General features: G+C 41.7%; 1 protein-coding gene across 1 annotated transcript in view; it reads left to right on the top strand.

Moving 5' to 3' along the window:
• LOC129193835 (echinoderm microtubule-associated protein-like 4) overlaps nucleotides 1–22872 on the top strand; it is a 29044-nt gene extending 6172 nt beyond the window's left edge. Inside the window, 19 exon segments of the mRNA XM_054798547.1 lie at nucleotides 3254–3279; nucleotides 3483–3518; nucleotides 4031–4154; nucleotides 6307–6456; nucleotides 6547–6616; nucleotides 7649–7759; nucleotides 7835–7930; nucleotides 8011–8145; nucleotides 9725–9860; nucleotides 17489–17637; nucleotides 17762–17887; nucleotides 17994–18125; nucleotides 18206–18273; nucleotides 18344–18432; nucleotides 18534–18631; nucleotides 20893–20980; nucleotides 21054–21152; nucleotides 21246–21376; nucleotides 21756–22872. Of these exon segments, the coding sequence (XP_054654522.1) occupies nucleotides 3254–3279; nucleotides 3483–3518; nucleotides 4031–4154; nucleotides 6307–6456; nucleotides 6547–6616; nucleotides 7649–7759; nucleotides 7835–7930; nucleotides 8011–8145; nucleotides 9725–9860; nucleotides 17489–17637; nucleotides 17762–17887; nucleotides 17994–18125; nucleotides 18206–18273; nucleotides 18344–18432; nucleotides 18534–18631; nucleotides 20893–20980; nucleotides 21054–21152; nucleotides 21246–21376; nucleotides 21756–22184 (2293 nt within the window). The 3' untranslated portion in view covers nucleotides 22185–22872.
• The last annotated feature ends 33 nt before the right edge of the window (nucleotides 22873–22905 follow it).

Raw genomic sequence — 22905 nt, 5'->3', positions numbered from 1 at the left:
TCCTTTGTTAAGCTAAATATTATTACCTTGTGTGTTATTGACATGACAACATGTCGTTTTTGTCTCATTTATATCGCGTCGTGTGGAGGAGTGATGCCATTCATGAAATGACACGTCTGTATTTTGACTTTGTGGATTATTTTGGAGTCTTTCCATTGCATTCTATTATGAAAGTTTGTCAAATGTAACCTGCCAGCCATAGCTGAAAAGCTATGAGAACACGCGTGAGTACACACGTTTGTTGATGATCCCCTCGCCACACTAAAGCTGCAAACACTGAACACACACACACGCACACACACACTGTGCATGTGAGCTCCCCAAATGTAACTGTGGAGGAGCGATTGCAATAGAGTTGGCGACACTGTACACGTTTGTTGTTGATGCCACCCCAAAGATGAAAACTTACGGGAAACACTGAGCACACACATGTGCACGTGTGCACTCCAGTTATAACTGTAGAGGCGTGATCACATTACTGTGCACGTTTGTGTAGTTTGTGTAGAATATCGGCCAAGATTGATTCGATATCAGCACAGATCATACATACTTTTATTACTTGTTTAGTATGGAGTATTAGAAAATGCTAGATCAAGTGACATTCCTCAAACAGACAATAATAGTCAGCAACAGCAGGTATGAGGAAAAAGTGACCCATTTACTTCTTGGTACATCTGGTATATAATTTTAAGCCTAATGTAGCGAGGCTTGACATGCTCATTGAAGCGTTTAGACCCGACATTCCTCACCACCGGCAGGGGCCGCTCTTTTGTTACAGTCAATGACCTTTTCCTGTCCCGTGGAATTTTCTCACGCTTTGCAAACGTGTCAAAGAGCGGTGGATGTTGCGAAAATTCTCGTTCAAATGCGGGATTAGATTGTCGTATTCAACTTCCCCGGTTCTGTGCCACCATCGGAAACTTGTGCATGACAAGTCTTGCACTGGGCTGCAACCTCTTTTTTGGACTTTGACGAAAAACACTCATACTCCTTGCTACGCACGCTAACACACGCTGCTGGTGTGATCACGTGGGTTCTGCACGCTGGACAGAAGTGCTGGCACAGAGTCGTGAATGGACTGCTTGTATCAGAGTGCCAATACAGTCGTCCTTGGTTTATCGCGGTTAATTTGTTCCAGACGCGACCGTGTTAAATTAATTTCCGTGATATATGATTCAATGTTAATAAATGGAATTTTAGAGCATAGGTAGAGCATAGAAAACCTGTTTTTGACTGTTTTTAACATTAGAGCCCTGTAGACTTGAAATAACATCCCTATAGTCACCTTTACACCCCTACAACACATGGCGCAACTTTTATGCTGCAGGGACTCAAGATGGTCATTAGCAAGCGAGCTAGTGAACTAACCAGTTAGCCTTGAATTTATTTCTTCTAAACTTAAGAAGCCAAAAACATACCACTTCCACACGGAATGGGAGAAGAACTTGTCATGACTTCATGCAGTGTTAAGGTAACGAAATATCAGCTTATGTCTCAATGTTTTGTGCCATTACTGCTGCCTAGTGACCAGAATACTGCATATCACTTGTATTTCCATATGTTTTGACTAATAATAGACCATAGTTTACCACCAAACAGCCATAATTTATTCATTAATTCCTGAAAAAACGTGATATAGCGAGGGAGCAATACTCGAACCGCGATATTGCGAGAGACAACTGTATGTTTTAGAGACAGGCCTATAGAATCCGATATTGTTTTGCTGATATTTGACGGGGACATCCCTACACACATGCACACACTGTGCATTTGAGATGGCAAAGTGTAACTGGGGGGGGAACCCTCACCTGCCACCCCAAAGCTGTAATGCCAGGGCAAGGGGTCGGCAACCTTTAGCATTAAAAGAGCCATTTGGGCCCATTTCCACCGAATTAAAATCCACTTGGAGCCACAAAACCTATTTAATTAAAGGTAACCCTACATATATAGTATCCTTAAGTGTATTGTCATACATTGTATCCCTGTTCTTTCTGGTGGAGGCCGTCGTGGTGAGTAAGTTGTCCATCATCCACAATCATTATGAGACATGAACACACGTCTTTCTCTTTTCTGTGCATTTTAAAGATATGAAAACAGATAAAAAGAGGCAGCTAAGAATGCATATAATGGGACACACCTATTCCGCCTATAAAGCCTTCTGAAAAAAACTCCAAAATGCTCCAACAACTCCCCATTTACATAATGTGAGCTGCATATTAACCAAGCCACAGTGACATTATCATTATTAACATTGTTACGCCTGAGAACTACATTACTGGCGTAGTGACACCTCGCCACACCACACCGGCTAACTACTAGCCGGCCAGCGACTACATTCACCACACACTCGCTCACAATGCCTCAGGCCACTAGTGAAAGGTAACGCTACATATTGGAGCTGCCACCACTGCTGATGTGTTTTTGTTTTTAAGTTTGGAAAAGATAATGCTAGGTGTAGCGTTCCTTTCTATGTTGATATGTGAAATCAATGCACCCAGAAAAGAAATTCCACTAATGCTTAAAATGACCAAAATAGGGCAAAATACTGTAAGCATTAGATGTTATCATGAATGTACCTGTTACTACATGCTCACAGCATGGATATAAAACTATAAAACCTTTATTGGATGTTTTTGGAGGTGTTGTAATAGTGGGCTTTCTAGGCGGAATAGGTGCATCCCATTATGTGCATTAATTAGCTGCCTCTTTTTTTTGCTGTTTTTATATCTTTAAAAGGCACAGAAAGGAGAAAGACGTGTTTATGTCTCACATAAGGACTGTGGATGATGGGCAAAATTCCCTCCAAAAAAGTGCTCTTTTCCTTTAAGCCTTCTCCACCAGTTTTCGATCGACAATTGCAATAAAAGCATTGAAACACATTGATAAGTTCCAGTACCACTCTCCGTGTCGCTTTAGTTGCCATTGTTTATTGGCGACAAAGGAAGCTAACAAGCTAAATAGTCGACCAGCGCCATGGTTTCTCGCCAAGTTGGCTGACCAGAAAACAATGCGTCTTGCGCTTCGGCGGCAAATTGCACGGCACACTTTAACCTCTGTGACGCAGAACTTTGAAAGGCTCATTAGGGCGTCGGACGATACGGCGTAGTGACGACACAAAAGCAGCTGACGCCATAGCAGAAGGAAGAAAATAATTGTGGGTTGCAGACCCCTGAGCTTGGGGACACTGGGCCTTTTAAGGGCATGTGTTGCACAATTTTGATTTTTTTTTTTTTTTTTTTTTGTCTGCTTTCAGGCACAAAGAGCTGGTGGTGAGTCAAGGTAAACACTTTCTCTTCTCTGGGCTCCCAAAACAAGTCAATAGAAGGCAGGAGCTATCATCATCATCATCGTCATCATGGCCACAGTCGACATGTTCATAGACAATTCATTTTCACTCGCTAACTCTCAGAGGCAGGTTGTTGTTCTTTTTTGTTTCTGTCATTTTGTTTTTGTTCAGTGATGATGTTGTTGTCTCAAACCAGCCAAAATGTCAACCCGAGAGAAAAACAGCCAAGCCGGTAAGTGCCGACGACTCACTAGAGTGAGGTAGCGGGCTAACGAGCTAACCTTCTAGCATGCTAACAGTTTCTGAGGTGGGCCAATGGCGTTTCTCTTCTCTCTCTGCTCCCACAATCAGCTTCTGTCGGCCGCCTGCTCTCTGTGATGTCACACCTGTTTGTGGCTCCGCCTCCTGCCCTCATTTGCCGACATTTTTGCTCGACCAGGTGCCCGCCCAAATGCCAGTCTGATCGATTGATCGATCCGTACACGAACTGGTTCAGCAGGTGTATCTGTCACTCGGTCCTCCACCTGCCTCACCACTTCTGTCCTTTTCGTCTGTGTGTGTGCTGGTGTGTGGCGTGAGCTTGTTTCACATGGCTCCAAACACTGACTGCTTTATTCATTTCTCACAATGATCTCAAGTCTTTGGCTGGAGCTCCAACAATCAAGCTACTAATACATATTTCACCAGCGATCCAAACAATTCTTTCACTCATTGTGTTTTTTTTTTGTCGTTTTGTTTGGACAGAGGGCAACCATATCAAGATGTTCATGCGTGGTCGTCCCATCACCATGTTCCTTCCCTCAAATGTGGAAAACTACGAGGAAGTTCGCACTGAGCTTCCCTCTGAGAAACTGAAGCTGGAATGGGTGTATCCTTGACTTGCTCCCCAACCTTTTTGCTCCCACGGTACATTAGTGCATTAGTACATTATAGCCATCTCATGCTATTTATTTTAGAGAGACACCATATCTTTTTTTTTTCCATACTTGATAACTTAATGCTTCTCAAGACTGATATGGTACCGATAACAATAACTTTTTTTTTATATCTACTTTTTAAAAATTCAGATTAAACGGTAGTTCGTGCACACCTGGAGGTAAGAAGGAAATTTGTATTTGACTCTCTGTATCTGTTGATTTGTTCTAATCAAATGTCATGACATTACTACTACCACATCACTGCTATCAGGAGAACGAGAGTATAGAGCAGAGGGAGCCACGTGGTGTGGCCCAGCAAGGTGCACTGTATTTGGGCACATGCGCCGAGGAGCTCGTTTGGCACCACGGAGGTCTCTGGCAAACCCTTTGCACTTTTCAACCGCTGCTGTGCTGGCGTTTTTTGTGTGCTTTTTTTAATGTTATCAGATTTATCTTTGACGTCATAATTCCCTCACATCGGCCCAATAATTATCAGTTGTGCATCACTAATTTATTTATTATGTATTGTGTGTAAAGACAGGAACAGCATCAAAAGAAAAAATGATAATGTGGCTGTTTGACGTGCGTGGTAACAGGCAGTGTGCTAGCACGAATTAACTTGAGGTTGTGCACCGAACAAATATGCACATCAGTACCCAATTGTAGGGGTGTCAGGAGACGAGATGCTAACATTACTTTTAAGAAAAGTACAATGAAAAAACTTTTTTAAAATGATATATTGCAATCTACTAATTTAATTTCTACTACATTACACTCTTCTGCAGTCTGTGTGTAGGGTAGCGGCCCTGCCTCCACCCACCCAGACGACTAGGCTGTATGACTGACAAAAGGGCTCACTCATGCCATTGTTCTATGGAACAAATGCGCCAAGGTGATGAAACCAATGCACAGAGCGAATCCTCATCCTGCCTCTTTGGAGGCGGGAGATGAGTAAAACAGACACTCATTCACACGGCACTATACTGAGGCCGGCAAAATGATGCAGTTCATTTTCATTTGTTGTGTAGTTAATTTATCTATTTATTATCGTCTCAGGCCAAGTGCCCACAAGAAGTTTTCTTCGGAACGAGAAATCTTGTCACATTCTAATCTCGTGTGATCTTGTGGCACGAGATCTTGCGACACCCTTACTCAGTAGTGATCTGTAGAACAATACTGAAATATCGATACTTTAGACACCAGCTCTTCATGCTCTTAAAATCTACACTCGAATCAAAATATCGATACTTTTGATACTTCAGTCATTTGGGAAAATGTTTGTCTGTTGAAACAATGACCGATCGTGCGCCATATGTGAATTGTGAGTAAAGTTTTCATATATGTTTAAAATACAATTTTCATATATTTTATCCTTTGTTTTTCTTTTGTTGCATATTAGCTTGGCTATATTGTAAATCACCCTGCTACCTCAATATACTTTTGGTTTAAAAATAATTTACTTACAATGATTATTAAATGTAAGTTTAATGTGGGTTTAATGTGTTTATAAGTGTATTATTTTATTAAAATAATAATTGAATAAAATAGTAATAACATGAATAATAATAAAATACAATATTTCCAAAATTTATAGGCATTTACATAAAATTGGATGTTATTTACTTTTTTTTTTATTGCACCTGAAATTTTTCCAGAACCTGTGTGTGGGCGGGGCCTGGTGGTTGGGGACCCCTTGTTTGACTTAATTGTCAACATGGATAAATAAAGGTTAAATAAAAATACAACAGAGCAAGCACCATATCCTGCACCCTCTTGAAGGACTCGGACTCTCCCTGACGTAGATTATTTCCAGTTTTACTCTAAGTGGTTCTGATTATTTCAACTGTGGAAGGTGGCGGCTGTCAATTACTTGCGAGAGGAGCGCTCACGTTATCTAACTATTATCCTGTTATGAATTGTGTCGTTGATAAAAGGAATTGCATTACAGTCAATCTAGGACTCTATGTTGTCCAGTTCTCACCTGTGCCTCGGGTGGACGAGAAGTAGATTAGATTAGACGAGATGTTTGATCAGATTTGGGTTTTAGAACCCTGATGTGGTCTGGGTGTAGAATAGGTGCTTCCTTGACCGTGACCCTTGCAGGTATGGCTACCGCGGCAGAGAATGTCGAGCAAACGTCTACCTGCTTCCCACCGGAGAGATCGTCTACTTCATCGCCTCGGTGGTGGTCCTGTTCAACTACGAGGAGCGGACTCAGCGACATTACATCGGTCACACCGACTGCGTCAAGTGGTGAGCTCCTGGCTTGCTTTTCTCTGTCTGTGTGTGTGTGTGTGTATTCGGGAGAGACACCGTCCAATCATCTGTTTCTCTCGCCTCAAGCCTCGCCATTCATCCCGACAAGATCCGCATTGCCACGGGCCAGATAGCGGGCGTGGACAAAGATGGACGGGTGAGCACAATCCTTAAACGCTGAGTGAACACCAGGAGAAAACCTGTCAGGAATGCTTTCATGTTTTTTCTTCTGGCTGGGTCAGGAGTTTTATCTTTGGGGATTTTGGAGTTCTTGTTCAAACCTGCCACAGCCTTCATCTTCCAAAACATTCATAGTTTTCAGTGCTTCCTGAGAACAGGGAAGTTCAAAAGGGAACACAAAAATGAGACACAAATATACAGTACGCCAGGGGGGCCTTGTACAGGACACAACTTGTTTATTGGCCAACAGCAGTATTCTCAAAACACAAACAAGAAGCTTAAAAAAAAACCAGCAAAACTTAAAAAGAAGCAACATTTTGAAATGTGAATACAGTAGAACATCGGTTGACCCAGGGGTGTCCACAATAAAAAAAAAAAAAAATGAGATACAAAACAATAATGTTGTAAATTTGTTTAATTAGGTTGCGGAAAAAGTTATAAAATTACGAGAATAAAGTAAAAAATAAATATATATATATATATATATATATATATATATATATATATACATATACATATACATATATATATATATATATATATATATATATATATATATATATATATAAACTTCTTAGCATATCTACTTACAAAATATCAAAGTGGCAAAGCCTGCGTGTTTGCGTGAGTGTATAAGATGAAACAAGTTAGTCCAGTGTTTACCGACCACAATTAAGTGAGTTGTTAATTTATGGGTGTGCACACACGCCAAGCTGAAACTCATCTCTGAACCACCGACGTCACTTCCTTTCCTCCCCCCACTCAGCTCCCCTAGCACCGGAACACATTATTTATGCCTTAAATGGCATATTTTCTCTTATGTCTACTATATTGGGTAATAGGAGTGTAAAGGTGGCAATAGGGCTGTTATTTCTTATCTAGAGAGCTCTAATAATAACTGTATTTAGAAGGTTGTAAACAGGTTTTCTATGCTTTAACTATGAAAATATTCTATTTGTAAATAAGCAATCCTACTTTCACTTAAACCCTCCACTGGGTTTGGTCTTAGGCCCTGCAGCCGCACGTGCGAGTGTGGGACAGTGTGAGTCTGTCCACTCTGCAGATCATCGGCGTTGGAACGTTTGAGCGAGGCGTCGGCTCGCTGGCCTTCTCCAAAGCAGTGAGTCACGTGGTGACCGAATGTGCAACACGGCCGCTATCTTCATTGTTGGTCAACGCAAACATGCCTTTGCAGGACTCTGGTCAGCATCTGAGTGTGATTGACGACTGCAACGACCACATGTTGACAGTTTGGGATTGGCAGAAGAAGTCAAAGATTGCAGAGATAAAGGTGAGTGCTTGTCCAACCTTAGCAGCCCCTACCATTCATTCTATTCTCTCCCGTTAATTGAATTTCTTGATGCTTTTCAGACCACCACTGAGGTGGTCCTGGATGTGGAGTTCCACCCCACTGACCCAAACACCATCATCACCTGTGGCAAGTCCCACATCTTCTTCTGGACCTGGACCGGGACTTCCCTGGCTCGTAAACAGGGCATCTTTGGGGTGAGTAGGGATGGTTAGCGGTAACCGTGCTTTTATAGGCATCGACCCAATTCAGTGTGTACTACTGGGCACCAATTCACGTGAAATCAAAAGGTACCATGTTTCACTCTGTGGAGTGTCACAACATTCAATTCACAAGCAAAGACGACGACACCAGGGGGAGGGGACTGTGTTTATACCAACAAGACAAATTAAAGCTACACAAGCTGAAATAAGTCATATTTTTAAAGTATGTGGATACAATAAAACCTACTGTTGAATGTCAGAATGTTCTCCAAGAAGACCCCTAATATGTGACATGACTGACACATCCCAGTGTGGAGAAATATATAATACCCATATACGTCAAAATTCCAAATATCGGACCTGATAATTGGTCGACCACTCATACATACTTTATTAATCTCCAAGAGAAATTCTCATTTCCAGTAGCTCTACAAAAATGTCAATGAACTTAATCACTTAATCACAAAATAACCAACAACAACCAAGGCAAGACGTGACAGATAAGGAAATAAATAAATAAATACGGAACACATTACGTCAAATTTGTAGTGCAATAATAAATAATAATACATAGTAATAATTAGGGGTCTGCATTGCCTATTATCTGGCAATTCGATTCGTATTGCGATTCATAGGTCATGATTCGATTTGATTTCGATATATCGCGATACTTAAGTGCAAGACAATTATTGCGATTTTTTAAAATATATGATTCTGGAAACAACTAATGACTAAACTAGTACACATTCAAATTTGCTTGTTCAAGAGTTAGTTGAGACGAGTCGCTTGTTTTCCCTTTACCTCCACTTTGCCGTGATGTCTGGCAACATGTGCACGGAGGTTCGTGGTGTTTCGGCAGTGTTTGATTCTCGCGTAACACATTTTGCAGATGGCGTAGCTTTTATCATAATCTGGACCCCCGTCTGTGGTGCTGTAAAAGCCAAAATGAGTCCAAATTGCAGATTTATAAATGTACTTCGGAGCATCTTGTAATTCCCTCTCCATGTTGAAAGTTTAGCTGTTCTCTAAACACCGCTAGAATATAGTGTAAAGATAACTCTTGCAAGATGCTATTATTACTCTGGCGGGCTTGGGTGGTGTGCTGCCAACGCTGCCAGTTAGTGACCGGGAGTGTAAGTGCAGGACACTGCAATGAAAACAGTACCTCCAAAATACATATGAAAACATCGATTTGAATGTCTTTTGAATCGATATGAGAATCGTGCGATGTAATATCGCGATATATCGCCAAATCGATTATTTTAAACACCCCTAGTAATAATAATACATAAGGTAACAAGTCCAGTCCAGTGCTTCCACAACATATGTGATGTTACACATATCGGTAGACATCGGAATTGGAAATTGAGAGTTGGACAATATGCATATCGACAATACCACATAAACACACACAAAACTACCGAAAATTGGTACCAGTGAGTATTGGTATCAATTCTCAGGTACTGGGTATCTGTACCGTAACGGTTCAAATGTGCCAGGTACCCATTCCTAGGGGTGAGATGCTTTTTTATCAGTGTGACATCTGACTAATCACGCTGGTGATATTTTTCAGAAATACGAGAAGCCAAAGTTCATTCAGTGTCTGGCCTTCCTCAACAATGGAGACATTCTGACCGGAGATTCTGGCGGAGTCCTCCTCGTCTGGACCAGGAACTCCGCAGAGACACCCACTGGGAAAGGACCAAGGGGTAAGGAGGAGTGGGGATTGGGTGTTCAGGCACATTGAATGTGATTTTGTACTCTTCAATGTCATACACTCCTGATCAAAATCTTAACACCAGTTGAAAAATTAGAATTTGTATTTTGCACATTTGGATCTTAACTTTTAAGTAGAACTACAATATACAAAAACAAGAAGGGGGAGTGAGACAAAAAGCATTAAAAAAAAAAATGTAATTTACTAAAAACGATTAAACTGAAATAGGTTGTTTATCACCTGATCAAAAGTTTAAGACCACAGGCTATAAAAGCCTAAATCTGCTCAAAATGTTCATTTTCTGTCAGGGATTCACACTGTCATGCCCTCCTGATGGCTAAAGCTAAGAAGCTTTCTCTTTTTGAACGTGGTCGGATTGTGGAGCTGCATAAGCAAGGCCTCTCGCAGCGTGCCATTGCTGCTGAGGTTGGGTGCAGTAAATCAGTCATTCTACATTTTTTTAAAGATCCTGAGCATTATGGAACAAAAAAGTCAAGTGGTAGACCCAAAAAAAAATCACACCTGCACTGAGCTGGAGGATCTAATTAGCTGTCCATCAAGACACAGGGCGGTCTTCCACCCACATTAAGGCCCTTACTGGTGCCGACTGCAGCGCAATAACCATCAGACGGCATCTGCAGGAAAAGGGTTTAAAAAACAAAAAAGGAAATCAAAGACCTCGTCTCCTTCAACGCCACAAAACGCCCCATTTAGACTTTGCCAGGGAGCATCAAACATGGGACATTGAAAGGTAGAAAAAAGTTTTATTCTCTGATAAGAAAAAATGTAACCTTGACTGTCCAGATGGCTTCCAACGTTAATGGCATGACAAGGAGATCCCACCTAAGATGTTTTCTACCCGGCACAGAGGAGGGGGGTCCATCATGATCTGGGGTGCTTTTTCATTCAGTGGAACACTGGAGCTTCAGGTGGTGCGGGGTCGTCAAACAGCGGCCGCTTACGTGCAGATGTTGCAGTGGGAATCCCTCATGACTGAGGGCCCTCGTCTGTGTGGTAACAGCTGGGTTTTTCAACAGGACAACGCTGCAGTTCACAATGCTCGCTTGACCAAAGACTTCTTCAGGGAGAATAACATCATTCTTTTGGACCATCCTGCATATTCCCCTCATTTAAATCCCATAAAGAACATTTGGGGATGGATGGCAAGGGAAGTTTATAAAAATGGCCATCAGTTCCAGACAGTTGATGCCCTTGGTGAAGCCATCTTCACCACATGGAGCAATGTTCCCACTAGCCTCCTGGAAACACTCGCATCAAGCATGCCCAAACCCATTTTTGAAGTGATTAACAAGAACGGTGGAGCTACTCATTACTGAGTCCTACTGAGAACATTTTTTGTTCTGGTTTGGAGAGTTTTTTGTTATTTTTTTTTGAGCGATGGTCTTCAACGTTTGATCAGCTGATAAACAGCCTCTTTCAGTTTAATTGTTGTTTTCAATAAATTACTTTTTCAAAATGTTTTTTGTCTCACTCCCCCTTCTTGTTTTTGCATATTGTAGCTCTACTTAAAACCTCATTAAGATCCAAATGTGCAAAATGCAAATTGGAGCAATTTTTCAACTGGTGTTAAGATTTTGATCAGGAGTGTATATTGAGTATTATTGAATGGAACATGTAATATGTGTTGGCACGACCGTGACTTCCTCTTACAGCAAATAAGTCATTAAAAGTATAAAAAATGTGCAAGTTATGGCAGAGTGGGTGTGTGCATGTTTGGACAAGGCAACAACACCCAATATTACTCCGAACCAACATGACAATGAGAACATAAAAAAAAAATAAAATAAAAAAGGCAAGATTTTCAGCCAAAATGTGCGAACAGGAAGTGGAGGGAAACAGATGCTTGCTCTAATATGGCCTCTGCTACTGCCTGCTGGCTACTGCTCATAAAAGGATATATTTTTATATACAGGAAGTGACCCTAAAGGCCGCACACATAGGCAAACTTGCACATTTTATACAGTTATTTACATTTGTAAAAAATATTTTTATTTATATGTAATATATAAATAAGTGTTTTCTTCTTTTATTTATTCATTGTGATATCTCCATTTATATTATGTACAATGCATATATATTTTATTGTGTAAAGGATCTAATTATTTATTTGAATTTTTAGCAAATATATACATTTAAATTATTTTCCTTATTTATTTACATTTAAATATATAAATTACATTTGATAATTAAATGTATCATTTTTTGTTAATTGTTCTTCAATTAGTATTGAATTTAATTTTTTTTATTAAAAATATAATTCATAAAAGTATGATATAAAATAATATAAAATATATTTGTTCATATAAATATAAATAAATTAATATAAATTTAGTAGAATTTTTATTAAATATATATTTATATAAATATATTTATATAAATTATATACATTTATATACCATATTTTCACGAACCACAAAGCGCACCGTATTAAAAGGTGCAGTCTCAGTTACAGGTGCTATTTTTGTATTTAACACATACACAATGCGCACCGTATTATTGGGGGCAGGTATGCACACTAAAACATACCATGTCGCTCAGAAGTCAGTGAGGAAGCGACAACGCTTTATTTCTTTAGATAAATTAAGAGCAGAACTCTCATTCAGTTTATCAAACCCACTTGAAATCGGGATGGTCATCACTCAACACAACAGTCTCAGTCATGGTGCACAACTAAAAACATCACACAGCAATGTAAAAACAGACAAGACACTACCGCTATTTTTGCAGAACAATAACTAACAACTGTGTAGCTCAAACATGTAACTTTAAGAGCATTTGCACCAAAACACTAGCGCAAAGCATGCTAGGAACAGGAAGTGCTCCCAGCGACGCTACAATATGCTAGCATGCATGCAATTGTATGTTTTTAAAAAAACAGCGAGAGGAAAACTGAGTTTGGTGGTACTTTATTGAAGTATTTAACAATGTACTCACGTTATTTTTGATCAATCCTCATCTACAAATCCATCAAAGTCCTCATCTTTTGTATCCCAAATGAACAGGGGGCAAGTTTTCCATCAAACAGGCCAGGTTCCCTGTCGTCATTGTCAGTCAGTCTCGTTGCTGTGCGGCGCCACAGAAATGATGCTGGCTTTTGTGAAAGCTCGAACAACAGTGCATCAGACACGTTAGCCCAAGCATCCATAATCCATTCGTGAAGCTGTTTGCTAGTTGTCATCCATCGCTCCCATGCCGCTTGCAACTTAACTTTGAACGCCGTGTTTACATTCATTCACAAATTGTGGCGAAACTCGCACGGCACTGCCTCCAAGTGTTAGTGAAGCTGTGTTCGCTAGCTGTCATCTATCGCTCCCATGCCGCTCACATCTTCACTTTAAACACCGTGTTTACACCGATGTCCAGCGGTTGGAGTTCATTTGTCAAGCCTCTCGGAATGATGTTAAGGTCCAAGTTAATTTGCTGCACTTGTGACGCGTGTGAAAAAAACATCCGGTCTCTTTCCGTACACGTCACTCAGCCACTCAGCAATTTTCTCCTGGTCTTTCCAGCCCCTTTGATTGGTCCGGCTGGAAACTTTTCTTTAGGCAGCGTCTTCCTCTTAAAAATCCCCACAGGTAGCAGTTTCCGTCCATTACCATGGCAACCAAGCACAACAGTAAAAGCCGACTTCTCGTGCCCCGTTGTGTGTATCACTACTGTGCTGGTCTCCTCTACAGCGTGGTTCACCAGGATGTGGAAAGTGAACGGCACGTCGTCCATGTTGGTGATGTAGTTGGGTATTATATGTCTGCAATGTTTTTACTGCAGTAGGAGCGGAAGATGGCCAGCTTTCCTTGTAATCCGCTGGATGTTGCTGCGCCACGGTAGTCCTTGCCTGGATGGTTAGATGGCGCCGTTTCATAAAATATAACTATATGTACTGTATGTATGTATGTATGTATTTACAGACCCTTTCCAAAAAATTAGAATGTCATGGAAAAGTTGTTTGATTTCCATAATTCCGTTCAAAAAGTTAAACTTTCATAGATTATAGATTCAGGGCCCACAATTTAAACAATTTCAAGTGTTTGTTTGTTTATTTTTACGTAATTTGGGCTTCCAGCTCATAAAACCCACAAAAACAGGAATTCAAAAAATTTGAATCCTAGTATACTACAATACTTCTCAGTTTTTGCAGGAAAAAAAAAGAAAGAAATTAGGATCACATCAACTCAATCAAAATATGGTACTTTCAAAACGATATGTCAGTCTTCAATACTTGGTTGGGAACCCCTTTGCCTTAATTACTGCCTCGATGCGACGTGGCATTGAAGCAATCAGCCTGTGGCATTGCCTGGGAGTTATGGAAGCCCAGATTTCCTTGATGCTTGCTGTCAGCTCTTCTTTGTTGTTGGGTCTGGTGCCCCTCATTTTCCTCTTGAGAATACCCCATAGATTCTCAATGGGGTTTAGGTCCGGTGAGTTGGCTGGCCAGTCAAGCACGGTGATGGCATGGGCATCAAACCAGGTTTTGGTGCTTCTGGCGGTATGGGCAGGGGCCAGGTCCTGCTGGAAGATGAAATCTGCATCTCCATACAGATCCTCAGCAGAAGGAATCATGAAGTCCTCTAAAACATTCTGGTAGACTGTTGCAGTGACCTTGGATTTAAGAAAGCAGAGTTTACCAACACCTGCACCGGACATTGCACCCCAAATCATGACGGACTGTGGATATTTCACACTGGACCTCAGGCAGCTTGGGCTCTGTTCCTCACCCGTCTTCCTGCAAACCCTTGGACCTGGATTCCCAAATGAAAGGTACACTTTACTTTCATCGGAAAAGAGGACCTTGGACCACTGGCCAACGGTCCAGTCCTTCTTCTCCTTGGCCCAGTGGAGACGCTTCCTACGTTGGCTCAGGTTCAGAAGTGGCTTGACCCGAGGAACCCGACAGTTGTAGCCCATCTCCCGGATGCGTCTGAATGTGGTCGTTTTTGAAGCTGTGACTCCCTCCTCATTCCACTCTTTCTGGATCTCTGCCAGATTCTTGAATCTTCCCTGTTTGATAATCCGCTGAAGCCCACGGTCATCTCTTTTGCTGGTGCATCTTCTCCTGCCACATTTTGCCCTTCCTCTAGACTTTCCATTGATATGCTTGGACACAGCACTCTGTGAACAACCAGCCTCCTTAGCTATGAACTTTTGTGGCTTACTCATCCTATGGAGGGTATCAATGATGGTCTTCTGGCCAGTTGTCATGTCTGCAGTCTTCCCCATATTGAACCGAACTGAGACAATTGAACCAAACTGAAGCAATTTAATGACACCTGGGGAAGCCTGTGCAGGTGATTTGAGTTTAGTAGATGATTAGTGTGTGACACTCAGTTTAAAACATTCATGCCCTGCAAAATTTGGGCCGATTTCTTCACAGTATTCTAATTTTTTGAATTCCTGTTTTCGTGGGTTTAATGAGCTGGAAGCCCAAATTATGTAAAAATAAACAAATAAATACTTGAAATCGTTTAAATTGTGGGCCCTGAATCTATAATCTATGAAAGTTTAACTTTTTGAATGGAATTATGGAAATTAAACAACTTTTCCATGACATTCAAATTTTTTGGAAAGGGTCTGTATGTATGTATGTATAGTACTTTATTAATAATCCCACAGCAGGGAAATTCACTTGTTATAGCAGCAAGCAAGATACGCAGGTAAAGAATACATACAATAGTGACGACAACATGGTTCAGGTGGTGCAGGTGTTGTAGAGCCTGACAGCGGTCGGTATGAAGGACCTGCGGAACCTCTCCTTCTTACACCGTGGGTGTAACAGTCTGCTGCTGAAGGAGCTGCTAAGGGAACCCACAGTGTCATGTAGCGGGTGAGAGGTGTTGTCCATGATGGATGTCAGCTTAGCCAACATCCTTCTCTCCCCCACTTCCTCCACGGAGTCCAGAGGACTGTCCAGGACAGAGCTCGCTCTCCTGATCAGCCTATTGATCCTGCTCCTGTCCCTGTCCGTGCTGCCCCCTCTCCAGCAGCCCACAGCATAGAAGATGGCTGAGGCCACCACAGAGTCATAAAAGGTCTGTAAGAGAGTCCTGCACACACCAAAGGACCTCAGTCTCCTCAGCAGTTGGAGGCGACTCTGGCCCTTCTTGTAGATGGCGTGGGTGTAGACGGACCAGTCCAATTTGTTGTTAAGGTGAACACCCAGGAATTTGTAGCTGTCTACCAACTCTATGTCCACTCCCTGGATGTTCACCGGTGTGAAGTGAGAAGTTTTCCTCTGGAAGTTAATGATCATCTCCTTTGTCTTGCTGGTGTTGAGTTGCAGCTGGTTAAGCTCACTCCAGCTGACAAAGTCCCTGATGACCGTCCTGTATTCTCAGATCATTCCCCTCTGAAACACAACCAACAATGGCTGTGTCATCGGAGAACTTCTGGATGTGACACTGTGTGAAGTTGTGTGTGAAGTCCGAGGTGTAGAGGGTGAAGAGGAAAGGGGAGAGCACCGTACCCTGAGGGGCACCTGTGCTGCAGAGTACCATGTCAGACACACAGTGACGGAGCCTCACATACTGTGGTCTGTTGGTGAGGTAGTCTATAACCCATGAAGTCAGGTGTTGGTCTACTCCCACACTCTCCAGCTTCACTCTGAGTAGTGACGGCTGGATGGTGTTAAAGGCACTGGAGAAGTCAAAAAACATGACCCTCACAGCGCTCCCGCTGTCCTCCAGGTGTAGCAGTGATCTGTGCAGCAGGTAGATTGTTCCCCGGGAAGGTGTGAAGAGGGGGCAGGGTGGGTAGGGGATATATCTATAAGGATATATATCTACTGGGGCGTGCCTTTAGCGTCCTCAGTCATGTCCACATCCCTTTCCGCTATACAAGCAGTGTGTCGGCAGGAGACGCTCCCAGTCAGTCGAGTGGAGCGCTCATCAAAGTCACACAGCAACACTTACAGATTTTGGAACTCGGTACACACATAGGGCGCTCCCCATTATAAGGTGCCCCGCCCATTTTGGACAAAATTTAAGACTTAAGTGCGCCTTATGGTCGTGAAAATACGGTAAATTACATATGAATTTTTATACATGTATTTATATAAATATATATTAAAAAAAATAAACTTCAATTCAGATAGAATTTTTATTAAATATATATTTATAAAAAATAGAAATAAACTTCAATTCAGATAGTATTTTTATTATATTTATATAAATATATAGACATTATATAAATGACTTCAATTTATATAGATTTATTTATATAAATATATTTAATAATTTTAAAAATAACTACTTTAAATAATTATATAATTTTTATAAATATATATAATATAAATATATATATATTTAATAATAGTATAAACTTTTTGTATTTATAAATTTGTGTCTAATATTACAACTGCATTCTTGTAAAATGACTTTTTTATGACTTATTCTTATATAATTAGAAGTTTAATAAATAGTAAAACTAACTAATCAGATATAAATAGAAATAAATATGTATTTATAAATATATTTAAATATTCATTTATATTAAAGATTCACTTTTTGGGGCTTTATTCTTCTTTGACTTCATTAAATTGTGTGCGTGCGTGTGGTTGTGTGTGTGTGTGTGTGTGTGTGTGTGTGTGTGTGTGCGCGTGTGTAGCATTTCAGATTAGTCGTCAGGTCAAGGGTCACGAGGGCAGTGTGTTCTGCATGTGTGAAATGAGGAGCGGCACCCTGCTGACCGGAGGAGGAAAAGACAGAAAGATTATTCTGTGGGACCATGAAATCAGAGCAGAGCGTGATATTGAGGTTACATACACACACACACACACATACACACATTTAGTACATGAAGGTCACATGACTCATGTTCATTTGCATATTTCTGTGGTAATGTAAGACATGTCAATAAATGATGCTTGTGTTGCTGAAGGTTCCGGATCAGTACGGAACCATCAGGGCCGTATCTGAAGGGAAGGGGGATGAGTTTCTGGTGGGGACGTCCCGTAATTTCATACTTCGAGGAACTTTTAACGATGGCTTCATGGTGGAGGTCCAGGTAAGGTTACGTCGTCTTTGCTGCGCCACCTCATGAGCCCCCGTTGTGTATCACTGTGTGTTCAGGGACCCGATATGTTGTAATATGTGTTCCATGCTACATTCAGGGTCACACAGATGAGCTGTGGGGGTTGGCGTCCCACCCGTCACGAGAACTGTTCTTAACGTGCGCTCAGGACCGCCTGGTGTGTCTGTGGAACTCCACCGATCACAGTCTGCAGTGGAGCAGGAGCGTGGAGGTTCGTTGGGCCTTCGACAGGTCGGTCTCTTCAAGACTGCAGACTTGTGACTTTGTGAGCTTCTTCCGCCCCGCCCACAGGAACACGGACACTGTGCAGACTTCCATCCCAGTGGAGCAGTCGTCGCCATCGGGACGCATTCAGGAAAGTCGGTATTGCCGCACTTTGTCACCTCCGTGCGCATCACTCATCATGTAACGGTGCTCCTTCTGTCCAAGGTGGTATGTTCTAGACGCCGAGACCACCGACCTGGTGGCCATTCACACCGACGGCAATGAGCAGCTGTCAGTCATGCGCTTCTCTGTCGGTGGGTGGAGTCAGTGGAGGAGATCATGCAGTGGAGAGGCGGTCTTAATGTGCAAAAAAAAAAAACAAAAAACAATCCAAATCTCCTCTTTGTGTTTGCAGATGGCGCTCTCCTGGCTGTAGGATCTCATGACAACTTTATTTACGTGTACAGCGTTTCGGAGAGAGGACGCAAGTACAGCCGCTACGGCAAATGCTCCGTGAGTTTCATCATGTTGCTTTGCTGAAAGTGTCCCTCTAAGACAGGGGGGTCCACAGTGTGGTAAAAATACAATTAAACAAGAAAATGAAAGAGTGAAAAAAAAGAAACATTTTTAAAAACAAAAAAAAACAGATTTAATTTGACAAGCATGAAGTTGAAATATTAGGAAAATAAAGTCATATTACCAGAAAAAAGTTATTAGAAAGCAATATTATGAGAAAAAACATAATTCAAATAATAAAAAAAACCAAACATAATAAATACATTAAAAATCGAGTTATTTAAAATTGAAGTTGACATGTTAAAGAAAAAAGATGTTATTTTCTAAAGTTGTAATATAAGAAAGAGAACCAAACAAAAACTAAAGTTGCAATTTTTGGAACATTAGGTTGGGAAAAAGTTCCAATATTAAAAGAAAAAATTAATTAAAAGATAATTTTATGAGAATTAAGTTGGAATTTTATGAGGAAAAACATAATTATTGGGGGAAAAAAAGAAAATAAATTAAAAATGAAACTAAAGTTGAAGTTGACATGAAAAATACTTTTTTTTTTTTCCTTTTTCTAAAGTTGTCAAAGAACACAACAAAAAACTAAAGTTGCAATTTGTGGAACATTAGGTTGGGAAAGGTTCTTATATTACAAGAAGAAAGTTATTAAAAAGTAAAGTCATTTTACAAGAATGAAGTTGTAATACTGTGAGAAAGACATTATTAAAAACTAATAAATCATTCTTCCAACCATCTTCTATGCCGCTTATCGTCATTAGGGTTGTGGGGGTATGCTGGACCCTAACCCAGCTGACTTGGGCGAGAGGTGGGGTACACCCTGGACTGGTCGCCAGCCAATCACAGGGCACCTATAGACAAACAACCATTCACCCACATGCACACGTATGGACAATTTTACAGTTGCCAATTAACCTAACATTTGGAATGTGGGAGGAAACCTAAGTACCCGGAGAAACCCCACGCACGCACGGGGAGAACATGCAAACTGCAAACAGAGATGCCAAACGGCGAAAACTAAAGCTTCGGACTCTGCATCGGTCTGTCGTGGTCAATTTACCGGTGGATCTACGTTCCTACCCTCACCAGTGCCCATGAGCTTTCGGTAGTGACCGAAAGGACAAGATAGTGGCCCAAATGAGTTTTCTGCCTTTAAAAGATGAGGTGAGAAACGCTGTCATCCGGGAGAAACTCTGAGAAGAACCGCTGCTCCTCCATAATGACAGGAGCCAATGAGGTGGCTCTGGCATCTGGTCAGGATGCCTCTCTGGGGAGGTGTTTAGGGCACGTCTGACTGGTAGGAGGCCTCAGAAGACCCAGGACACGTGTCCTGGGAACGTCTCTGGAGGAGCTGGACAAAGTGGCCGGTGAGAGGGAAGTCTGGACTTCCCTGCTTAGGCTGCTGTCCCTGTGACCCGACATCGGATAAGTGGAAGAAGATGGATGGATACATAATTTAAATTATCCCATTTATTAAAAAAAATAAAAAATAAAAATATATCAGTAAATATGTCTAAAATGAATAATTTCAATTAAAAATAAACTTTATTTGTATCATATATTAAAGTTACACTTTTTTAAAAAAATATATAAATGAATAAGTAATTGAATCATATTGAACAATCATAGAATACCTGGTGGGATGCATAGCAGTCAAGTAGTATCATTCACTGCTAGTTTTTATTGAAATGCTCACTTTGTGGTTAATTGCTCTCAGACGTGAATGTAAGATTGCTGATTTATAAACCGAATATTTTGGTAGTAAGAGCATAGAAAACCTGTTAATGATCTTCTAAATACGTTTTTTTTTTTTTTTTTTAACATTATGGGAGCCCTGTAGACATGAAATTACACTCTTATAGTCACCTTTACTCTCCTTTACCCAATACAGTAGACATAAGAGAACATAAGACATATAAGGTATGAATAAGACATAACCCATACGTTACGATTGGGAGAGTTCCTTGTTCTTTTTTTACTTCGGGTTTCTGTACAGTACTTCCCGCGGTGGCTGTTATCTCATCAATGTAAAATTACTGACACCTAGTGACCAGTGTAGAATACTACATAATCATCAGTCATTGAATGCGTCTTCTGAATGTCTTATATTTGTATGTTAGTTCAAATATTCATTTTTAGGCTTGAAAATACTTATATTAGGTAAAAATACGTAAAAAAATGTGTTGAAATATGCGTATTTTTCTTGTTTCAGTGTGTTTGGTGTTTAGCATCTCATCATTGATGTGTTCCAGGGTCACTCCAGTTACATCACACACCTGGACTGGTCACCTGACAACAACTTCATCATGTCCAACTCCGGAGACTACGAGATTCTTTACTGTGAGTCCACCAACACATCGCTGCGTGATGATGTGCATTATTAACGCGTTGTTACTTCCTTTTATCATCTTAGGGGATGTTCCCAATGGCTGCAAACTGATCAGAAATAAATCTGAGTGTAAAGACATCGACTGGGCAACTTACACCTGCGTGCTGGGATACCACGTGTTTGGTCAGTACACTTTGTGTGCCGTCGTGTGGGGGGCCTGGGATGTCATAATCCTTATTTTCCTCACAGGACTAATGATATGTCTGTGTGTGTCAGGCGTGTGGCCGGAGGGATCAGACGGGACCGACATCAACGCCCTCATCAGGTCCCATAACAGGAAGGTGATTGCGCTGGCAGATGACTTCTGTAAAGTTCACCTGTTTGCTTACCCGTGCTCTACTGCCAAGGTGAGTAAAAGCCCTTGTCCCACCAACCAGCTGATCAATAGTTTGTAGTCACCAATCCCAGTCCCAACCCTATAACCTTAACCCTAGCCCCAATCTCAACCCCAGCCTGAACCTCAACTCTTACCCTAACCTTAACTCCAGAGCCCAACTTAATCCTGGCCCCAACCCCAGCCCCAACCTTGAACCTTAGTCGGACCCAAACCTTAACCCTAGCCCGAATCCCTCCAGCCGTAACCTTAACCCCAGCCTGAGCCTTAACCCCAACCCAAGATCCAACCCTAACCCGAGCTCCAATACTTTGTCTTAATCTGTGTGTGTGTGTGTGTGTGTGTGTGTGTGTGTGTGTGTGTGTGTGTGTGTGTGTGTGTGTGTGTGTTAGGCTCCCAGCCACAAGTACAGCGCCCATAGCAGTCACGTGACCAACGTCAGCTTCCTGTTCAACGACAGTCACCTGATCTCAACAGGCGGGAAGGACACCAGCATCATGCAGTGGCGACTGGTCGAGAAGTCGGCCCTCACGCTGCCTGACAGCCTTGCCTGCCCCACACCCCCTCGGGCGGACCCCGTCTCCAGTCCCGCCAAAGACGCCACCCCTCCCCCGACGGCCAACGGGGCCCAAGAGTTGTCGTCAGAAACCCCCTCGCCCGCTGAGTTAGTACTGCCCACCGCAGAATTAACGCCGCCTCCTTCCGAGGTGACTCCGCCCCCTTCTGACAGTACGGTAAGTTTGAAGGACAGCTTGGACCCCAGCGATGACACGGCCACGCCCAGTGACGAGGGGCTGCCTCCCCTCACGCTCCCTACATAGAGAGAGAGAGTTGGACACAGTTGGAGAAGTTTTACCGAGACACGTATTCCTCTCCAATTTCAAAAGAATCGTTTTAACGGCTCAGATTCGATGAACAGGGATTTTTACAATTCTCCAACACGACTCTTAATTCATTATTTTCTTCAGCCAAAGCGAGAATGCCTTCCTGTGCATTTTTTAATTTTAAACGTCAGAAGAGTTTGTGGTTGGTCAGCGTATTTGTAAGACATTTCGTGTTTGCTCCAAAGTAATCCCTCACTGTAGACTGCAGGCTACATAAACTACCAAAACTGTGACTAACAACGTTGAGGGGAAACTGAAGTGTGTTTTCGTTCGCAGTTAAGCGTTAAAGACAGTCGGCCAATCAGGAGAGAGTATTCCTGGTGGACTCATCTGATTGGTTGAAGTTACCTCTGGACCGTTTATCTTCAAAATGTCCTTTCTGCCTTTCTAAAACTCTTTTTTGTTTGTTTGTTTGTTTTTGTACGCTGGTGTCCGAAGTGCCACACATCAAGCTGGATGTTGATGGAGGGGGTGGGGCTAGGACTGCTCTCTTGAGGGAACTTTCTGGATTCAAATGTATGTGACGTTACGTTAATGTTCAAGTGAGCCATTCTTGTCTTCTGTCATGCATTCCTGTACAAGATGGTGGACCGTGGATGCAAATAAAAACGGATGACAAATTTGACTTGATTGTGTGGCTTGTTGCTGTCCTAAGACA

Source organism: Dunckerocampus dactyliophorus, chromosome 14 (genome assembly GCF_027744805.1).
Source record: "Dunckerocampus dactyliophorus isolate RoL2022-P2 chromosome 14, RoL_Ddac_1.1, whole genome shotgun sequence".
NCBI lineage: Eukaryota > Metazoa > Chordata > Actinopteri > Syngnathiformes > Syngnathidae > Dunckerocampus > Dunckerocampus dactyliophorus.
The sequence above is the reverse complement of the archived record's forward strand: the minus strand, read 5'-3'. Positions and strand labels throughout refer to the sequence as shown.